A 9509-nucleotide genomic window follows, 5' to 3' on the forward strand; every position below is an offset into this window, starting at 1 on the left:
GCTCTGTTTCCCCACAAGACAGAAAGGACTCAGCAGGGACTTTCAGAGGACAGAAGGTGAGAGGTACCAGTAGAGACTCAGGCCATAGCACAGATTTGCTCATAAATGCTAGAGCCACTTGGGGAGGAGCTGTACTATGCCACCAAGATTTGGGGAAAATATTCAGTCACTTCCAGGACAGGAAGCAAAACTCAAAGGAGAGAAAGCTACCATCACTTCCTCCCTTAACATCCCAATCTCTTTGGAAAGTCAAAGCCTGTTGATGTCACAGTGTATGAGTCATGAAACAACAGATTTCCTTTCCTCCTTAAAACAGGGAACAACATAACAGAACAGAGCAGAACAGGAAATGCTTTTAACACAGCATTGGCTTGCACAGCATTCTGAGAAGCAATAAGTGATTTCAAAAAAACAAATACAACTCCAATAGTCCCCGCAGTGTGTGAGAAATCCTATCCCTGCTGGGCCTTCAAATGTTAAGAAGATAGTTTTAAGAATATTTCAATGACTCAGTGAAAGCAATGAGTTTAAGGAAGAAATGAATTAAAATTCAAGAGACTTGAAATTGAACTGGGTATCTGTAATCTTAGCTACTTAGGAGGCTGAGATCTTTGCAGCTCAAAGCCAGCCAGGCAGAAAAGTTTATGAGATTCTTCTGTCCAGTTAAGTATAAAAAAAGCTACAAGTGGTAGAGTGCTAGCCCTGGGCACAAAAGCTCAGGGATGGTACCCAGGCCCTGAATTCAATCATCACAAGTGACAAAGAGAGGGAAAGAGAGAGAGAGAGAGACTTGGATTTGAAAAACATAAATAAGGAGTCCATCTGATTAAAGTGCTGCAGATGAAGGTGTGAAACACTGAAATGAAACTCCTGTGCAAATTAGTGTACAATAAAAAAAAGAATGACAGAGATGTAAAATAGGTCCTGTCCAGGGTGAGGTGCTAGTGGGAAGAGAAAGGATGAAGACCGGATAAAGGAGGGTAGATAGGGTCAAAATATTTATGCATATGCATGGACATGATGCCCATGCACACATATGAAACAAGGAAGTCTGTAGAGATTAGTTTGGGAAGGTTGGGAACGTAGGAAGGAGAGTGTTAGGTGATAAGTCTAATCAACGTAACACTGAACGCATATGTGGAAATGTCTAAATGAAACCCACTTGTACCACTAATTAATGCTAATAAAAATGTGGGGAAAACAGTGCTGTAAATATGTATGAACACTTATTTGTCATGTGTATTTTAGGGTTGAGGACACAGCAGATAATCTTCATATGACCACATATATGTTTTTTCATATTTTTAATTTAGAGCTAACTTCCACATATGAGGAAAAAACATTCTCTAAGCTCAATTTATTTTACTTATATTATTTTTTCCAGGTCCATCCATTTCCCTGCAAACAACATAGTCCTTCTGATAGTAAAACTCATACACACACACACACACACACACACACACACACACACACACATATCTATAATATTTTAAAAGTATATTTTAGGTACTAATACAACTATATAAACACATTCGTTTGTTCATCATTTTAACAAAGTCCTAAAAAAGGTTGTTTATACTATGAGTCACCTCCTCTCAGTCCAAATAAAATTCTCTACCCAAGTATACTGCAATTCTTAATCCTCATCTCATTTATCTTCCAGCAGCATTTGGCGATTATCACTTACTCCACTTTGATGTGTACTCTACCTGCTTTGTAAAACACTACATTCTCTCCATTCCCACCTTCCTCAATGTTGGAAAATCTCAACAATCCTCTCTGTATCCTGTAGTTCTTGGTGTTGGAATAGAAAGAGGCTCAACTCTGCATCCTTTTCTCTGCCCACACTCATTCTTGTGGCAAACTCTTTGAAGTATTTCACCAATTCCCAGATTTACACCTTCACCCAACATAGTTCTCCTAAAACCAAGATTCAGCATCTATTTGAATGACACTTCAAGCTTCAAATGTCCATACTGAGCACCCTGTGTTTTCTTCAAACATCTACATCTTTTGGCCATCTGATTTCAGTTGTTGGCAAATTACTCAGATCACAACCATTAGAGTCATCTTTGATGTCTTTTTCCTCTAAAACTCAATACCTCTCCATCAAAACTTCTGCTAGATCTACTTTCAATATAAAATCAGAGTCATTATTGGGTTCCATAACTTCCACTGCTACCATGATGATCTGAAAAACATCATCTCTCACCTGGGTTGTGGCCATAGCCCTATTGGTTTTTCTGTTTTTGTGTTGTTGTTGTTGTTTGAGGGTATTTTTATTTTTGCTTTTACCTTTCCCTTCTACTAGCAGCATAATAGTCAGAAGGCTGTAACCCTTCCAAGGTCATGCCCATCTTTCCCAAACCCATCTATATTCTCAAGTTACCTAGTTCCATTGTACATTGAATCTAACTGGAAGGACTGACATTGATCAAAATACACTCATAATCTAATTTGCTGAATTGAAACCCTTTTGTACAACTACTTAAAACTTTTTTAAATTTTATAAAAAGGTTTGTAGACTGAAATGAAGTTATAACAATCTACTCAAAATCCTTTAGTGGATCCCATCCCACATAGAGTAAAACCCAAATCCTAACATTGGCACAATATGGCCTACAAATTTTTATTCTATTGTATCTTTTTTTTTCCTTTATTGTCAAAGTGAAGTACGAAGGGGTTACAGTAACATATGTAAGGCAGTGAGTACATTTCTTGTTCAACTTCTTACCTCCTCCCTCATCCCCCCACATCCCCTGTCCCCATTTCCCTCTCTATTGTATCTTTGATAGTGTATTCTAGTATTTTTTTCCATTGGTCTGTTGTTTGCATTACTTAAAAAACACTTGATTTAGCAGGTTGCTGGTGACACACCTTTAATCGTAGCTTCTCAGAAGGCTGAGATCTGACAATCACAGTTCAAAGCCAGCCCAGGAAGGAAAGTCGGTGAAACTCCTATCTCCAATTAACCACCAGAAAACTGGAAGTGGTGCTGTGGCTCAAGTGGTAGGGCACTAGCCTTCAGCAGAAGAGCTCAGGGACAATGCCCAGGCCCAGAGTTCAAGCTCCATGACAGACCAAAAGAAGAAAGAAAAAAGAAAAAAAATGCTTGAAACACATGATTTAACTGCCTCATTTTTTAAAATTAATTTATTTCTTTATTGTGAAAATAATGTACAGAGGGGGTTACAGTTTCATACATAAAATAGTGTGTACATTCTTATCCAACTTGTTACTGTCTCCTTCATTCCTCCCCCCTTCTCCTCCCCCTTTTCGTACCCCCATGAGTTGTACAGTTGTTTTATGACATAGTTTTGTTAAGTATCACTGTTGCTTTGGTTTGTCTATTATCCTTTGTCTCTCCATTTTGATACTAAGTGAAGTGAGACAGACCCAAAGAAACAAAGACTTCTATGGTTTCCCTCATCAAGAACAATTAGTACACATCTAGGATAATCCTAGAAGAATGTCACAATAGCTGAATAGCTATATACATATGAACACACAAGATGATGCTAAGCAAAATGAAGTCAAAGTTATAGAAACAAGTGGTTTATCATTGTTGTTGGTATTTTCAACATATCATGTGAAATTATGCCTTTTTCTTTTGTCTTTCTTCACCATGGTTTTACCCCTGATATCACTAACTGATTTTGGCACCCTGGATATTGTATATATGTGCCTCATTTTTTTTAAATTTTACTTTTATTGAAAAGGTGTTGTACAGAGGGGTTAAAGTTACATACGTAAGGTAGTGAGTACATTTCTTATCAAGCTCATGATATACTGTAGGAAACAAAGAAAAAAATTAAAGCTCTTTCTAACATCTTATCCTAAATTCTGGGGGAGTAGAAAAAAAATCCCTCTAGCTGGGAAAGGTTGGGGAATTTTTCAAGGCAGGAAATAGCTTGGGAGATGGCGACAGGGAGAAAGCAAGAAAAAACATATAGGCAAAAATCTGAAGGAATAAGTCAGTAGCATATTTAGGGAAATTCAAGTAAGATAAAAATATTTCTGGGGATATAGCCTAGTGGCAAGAGTGCCTGCCTCGGATACACGAGGCCCTAGGTTCGATTCCCCAGCACCACATATACAGAAAACGGCCAGAAGCGGCGCTGTGGCTCAAGTGGCGGAGTGCTAGCCTTGAGCGGGAAGAAGCCAGGGACAGTGCTCAGGCCCGGAGTCCAAGGCCCAGGACTGGCCAAAAAAAAAAAAAAAAAAAAAATATTTGACAAAAAAATAAGAATTAAGACTTGGAGACCTAAATGTAGGAAGTAAAGACTGATACCATTCACAATTTACACAGGAGTCAGATTGTGAAATGCCTTTCATTCATTTGGTTTTTTTGTTCCCTCCCCCCCCCCCCAAGCTTTTGCTCACAGAACAATTTATTAGCATGTCTTTCAATGCACCTCCCCCTCAACAGGATCAAAACAATACTTGGAAAGGATTCTGATTTCCCCAAATCAAAGATAGGGAAGAAAAATCTAGAGTTGCATTTAATTTGACAAAGGTAAAGGAGTGGGTGTGCTGATGTATCAAATTTAATGTGTACAAAATCATCATATTTGACATTATTTTTTTCTCTGATTTACTGCGTTTAGACTACTTTAGTAATGCTTGATCTCCCTGTCTACCTAAACACTGATTCGTTTACAGCAAATGCCATGTTAGCATTGGTCATATTAATACTCAGTAAATCCACAGGGTGTTACTTGCACAGAATTTTGTATAAAAGGTGAACGAAGACTTGATTCAGTCTACAGTTTTCCCCAGACAAGACAACCAACCACAGGTGAGTCTCAGCACTGACTCCAAAAGGGACAGTTACTTTTAAATTTACAGATTTGTTTTGTGTGCTTGGGGAAAATTAAAGCTTTCTGTCATTGCTTTTAAACATGGAAAATACAATATTATCACTACTAACAAATAACCTCATTGACCAATTTGCCTAGTTTCTCAAATAGTCTTATTTCCCAACTGTGGACAATAGGATTAATAAATATATGAAATGAAATAATGGAATTTTATGAATCTTTTCAAATCAAGGGAAAAATAACAATAATCACAAGTCCTTGCTTCAGAGTGATCATCATAATACTCTAATCTTTACTACTCTTCTGAAATCTGGCCACTGGAGTTTTTATCTGTGCTGTGTTTCTACTTTCACTAAAGAATACAATGAAAAGGGAGGAGGAGGAGGGGAGAGTAATAGTCCAAGAGGGAAAAAGTAAACAAAAAGAAAGAAAAAGTTCTCACCAGTCAAAATGTGATTAGGGTGGTTGACTGTCTTGCTTACTTCTGGTTTGGTCAATTTCCATAATAATTATATATTTTTTATTTCTCTGCTGTTACTTTTGCCTTCCCTGTTAACTTCTCAGCCCAGGATGAAGTCTGCCCAGGTTTGCTTCCTTTTCTGTTTTTGGAAAGCCATCTGCTGCAATGGTTGTGAACTGACCAACATCACCATCGCGGTGGAGAAAGAGGACTGCCGCTTCTGCATCAGCATCAATACCACATGGTGTGCGGGGTACTGCTACACCAGGGTAGGTCTCCTCCTCTGCTAGAAGGGAAGGTATGAAGTAAAGGTGTGCCTCTCTCCGTGAGGAGGGGCCATAGGAGGCAAGTGTCAGAGATTCACACTTAATTCATATTTTATGTATCCTAAGTAACAGCCAGGAGCCCCTTAGTCAACATTGTCTGTGTCGAGATTAGGATTAATGAACCTGGGGCTTGAATTTGATTTAGGTAAATGTAGGAAAGCATATTCCCATCTGATGGTTGAGCTGATAGATTTGGTATTTTACCAACTCTGTATTCCCAAAATAGTAATATATGTATTAAATATATCACAAATCACCTACATTATCCCCCGAAAAGGCAATTTCTTGTAACTAAGCTCTTAGCTTGGCAGAGAGACATTACCAAGTCATACAAAAAATGTTTTTTAAAAAGTCACATTATAAAAGTTCTTTTTAGGTCTACTTAAATAAGAATTCAAGGGACAGCTGAAAAATACAAGAAATCCTTTCAGGATGTAAGAAAGAAACCAAATCAGTTAACCTACCGGTTTCTTTTTGCCTTTGAGAAAATGAACATGTAGAATAATTTAAAATAATTAAATTGCTGGCCTGAGTTCTTATACCTTCTTTTCCTCAAGCAACCTAGGAGGCAGTTTTTGCTTGTTTTCATTCTTTTTTCTGCCACTGCACTTAGCTACTTGCAGAATTTAGATCTATAAGCCAAAGTAGAAGAGTAGCAATTTTAACCAAGTATATATTATTCAATAGTAAATTAGTTTAATCAAACTCCACTTATTGATCAGTTTATTGCATCTTTTTAGCCTATAGACTTGGTTGTATAATATTGCAGTAAATGAGACAGAAATCCCAGTTTCCTCTCTCTGTGAAAATATATTTTCCACTGGAAAGTGATGGAACAAATAAGTTTTGTCTGGATGAAAAAAATCATATTTAATAACTATACCCTTGAAGCTTCATGCCCTGCAAAGTATACAGAATTTAAGAGAACAAATGTCTACAAACCAGTGGGATACTTAACATATTTTGTGAGCCTAAGTAAATATGTTAAACTAATCATGGAACATTCACTTTACATCTTATTTTTAAAAAAAATATACTAGGACTACATATTCAGATTGTTTTTTTCTTAGAATAAAATACTATAGTTTAAGGTGTCTCAGATAGAAGTATCAACTGGTAACAGAAAGTCAACTTATGATCTGAGCACAGGTGAATATAGTCCTAACTACTCAAAAGGCTGAGATCTGGGATTACTATTCCAAGCCAGCCCAGACATGAAATTCTGTGAGACTCTTATCTCCAATTAACCACCAGGAAATTGGAAGTGGAGGTGCAGCTCAAGTGGTAAAGTGCTAACTTTCAGCACAAAAGCTCAAAGACAGTGCCAGCCCCTAAGTTCAAATCCCCAGAACCAGCTCAAAAAAAAATTAACTTAAAATTCTATATTTCGTCTAAAATTCATGCATCTTTTTACATCATTTTCCATGTTTAAATTCAAAATTACTTTCTATTTTTTAGGAAAAAAATTGGTACTTCAATATAAGCATTGAAAAGAAATGGCATTTCCTCTAAGATTTCCAGAATAACCTGAAAATGTGGTAGAGCATATATTTCTGTGGATCTTAATGGATAAAAATGACAGCATGCTATTATTAAACCATTGTTTCATGTTGACTCCAGTTAAATAGCAGCTTTGAGAATATTATGACTGAATCACTTCCTTTCTAAATTCCTCAGGATCTTGTGTATAAGGACCCAGGTAGGCCCAACACGCAGAAAACCTGCACCTTCAAAGAGCTGGTGTATGAGACCGTGAGAGTGCCAGGCTGTGCGCACCACACAGACTCCCTGTATACATACCCCGTGGCCACGGAATGTCACTGTGGCAAATGTGACAGCGACAGCACTGACTGCACCGTGCGAGGTCTGGGGCCCAACTACTGCTCCTTCCGTGAAATGAAAGAATGAAGAGTAATGGACGTTGCAGACCACCCGCTTTTGTCCTGAAGGACCAAGATATCCAGAATGTTTGTCTGCACTCTTCCCAGACTGCAGACCACAGGGTCCGGGGGTTGTCAGGCCCCACTGCTCTCTGCTGTACTGGTGTGGGGTGGCGGGGACTGAAAGTGCTCGAACCAGGACGCAGCACCACTTTGCCATCATTCCTAAGTCTGGTTCCACTCATTTTATTTCGTCGGAACTCACAGATTCTTGATCGTCTTCTTTAATAATATTAAGAATCTTCCTAGGCAATCCCTTTCTTCTAGAGGTATATGGAGGATATGGAAGTCCAGAGGTAGGAAATGATGGAGAGGGTGGCTAGCACAGTCTTCTGCTAGATTTGGAAAGCAAAGCCAGTATCTTCATGAGTAGCCACAAGGCCTAGCATTCTGTCTGAAACTCAGCAACATACCAAAGGCATCCTTAAGGAAAGTAAAATCAGTCAGGTAAAGGGTAGGCCAATGCCTAGAGTCTTTCTGAAGCTGGCTAATGAAGTTTCTCCAGCAAGGCAAGTCCAGATTGGCTCCCTTTCACCTTTTCTTGGGAACACGGAGTATTAACACAGTATGTATCTCTGAATTGCTCAGTGCAAATGAGGGTTATGAAGCCTAAGATATCCAAGCTGTTAATATCAAGATCTTTAATTAAGCACAAAGGCAATAAATGTTACTTTGGGGTTGTGGAAATTAGCTCATGTTTATTCATTAATTTAAAATTTGATCCAATCTTTCTGGAGTCCTACAAAACTCTTTTGGGGGGAAAAAGTAAAAATACCATCACTGTTCTCCCTAAGATTCCTTCATTTGGTGGTAGGGGTATCTGGTATTCTGTATGAAATCAGTTTCTGCATTTTAATAAGTATATTTAACTTATCTAGAAATACATTTGTACAAAGTACTGGCTCTTTCAGATAGAACTAGCTGGGGGTGGGAGGGGCTGATCCTATATCAAATCTTCTATTTTACATATTCATGTTTTTTCCAAATCTGATTTCTTTGAAAAAAAATATGTACTGGAATATTTCATGAGTTGATTACTTTTACAGATAACTTTCTTAACTATGTATTTATTTCACATTTATGAGTTTAACTAAATACAATTGAATCTTATTTTTTTAATAAAGATGTAAGCTAGGAAACTCATATATTTGTATTGTTTATGTACAAACACAGAACTTGCATATGTTTATATAATTAATAGAAAATCATTTAAATATAATTCCTAATGCTTCCACAAACAGACCAATCTTCATCTTTGGCAATATTAAAATTAATATTTTACATTTATAACAGCATTTTTTTCATTTGAGCTGTGTATTACTTCTTGAAGTCATTTTTTTCAAATTTTAATTTTACTTCCTCCCCCCAATTTTTTGCATCCATTAGTTGTGCACAATTAATTTAATTTTTACATGACCATATGTGCATACAATGTATCTTGATCAGACTCATTCCCTCTACACACTTCCTCCATCTCCCTTCTGCTTCCCAAACTAACCTCATCAAGCCTCGCTGTTCCATTTGCACACATGTACCTAACAGACTTGGGCCATCTTCATATTCCTTCAACTTCCTCATTCATCTTCTCACCTCTCACTAGAGCCTGCACCCCAGGACAGAACTTGTTTTGCATTGTTATCTTTTTTAGTGTGTGCTGAGTCACCTTTAGATGTCATGGGACAAAGCATAGACAGAGTCACAGAGTGGAAGGAGGCATTGAACGTTCGCTCATTAATTTCTCAGAAATTTGAGAGGGGAGAATCGGAGTCCATTGCTGGTTAGTGACTCATTGTCACTGACCATTTGGGATGTTTTAACAGAAATTCTCAAACTGAGCAATTTACAACACCACAAATGTATTTACTCACAGTTCTAGATGCTAAAAATATACAAAATCAAGACACTGGAAGATTTTGTCTGAGGATCTACTGTTTGCTTTGAAGTGAATACTCCTGGTCCAAAC

The 9509-nt window shown here is 37.6% G+C and overlaps 1 protein-coding gene across 1 annotated transcript; it reads left to right on the top strand.

The window, feature by feature from the left end:
• Positions 1–5390: 5390 nt before the first annotated feature.
• Positions 5391–7514, top strand: Fshb (follicle stimulating hormone subunit beta). Its single transcript, XM_048360889.1, has 2 exons — positions 5391–5549; positions 7284–7514. The coding sequence occupies exons 1-2, from the start codon at positions 5391–5393 to the stop codon at positions 7512–7514; spliced, it is 390 nt and encodes a 129-aa protein (XP_048216846.1).
• Positions 7515–9509: the final 1995 nt, after the last annotated feature.

The sequence above is a fragment of the Perognathus longimembris genome, chromosome 13, assembly GCF_023159225.1.
Source record: "Perognathus longimembris pacificus isolate PPM17 chromosome 13, ASM2315922v1, whole genome shotgun sequence".
NCBI lineage: Eukaryota > Metazoa > Chordata > Mammalia > Rodentia > Heteromyidae > Perognathus > Perognathus longimembris.

Bases quoted from the DNA above. Each gene is read 5' to 3' on its own strand.
- Fshb (XM_048360889.1), top strand. From the start codon at position 5,391: ATGAAGTCTGCCCAGGTTTGCTTCCTTTTCTGTTTTTGGAAAGCCATC. The intron at 5,550-7,283 runs GTAGGTCTCCTC...TAAATTCCTCAG, and splicing joins CGGGGTACTGCTACACCAGG to GATCTTGTGTATAAGGACCC.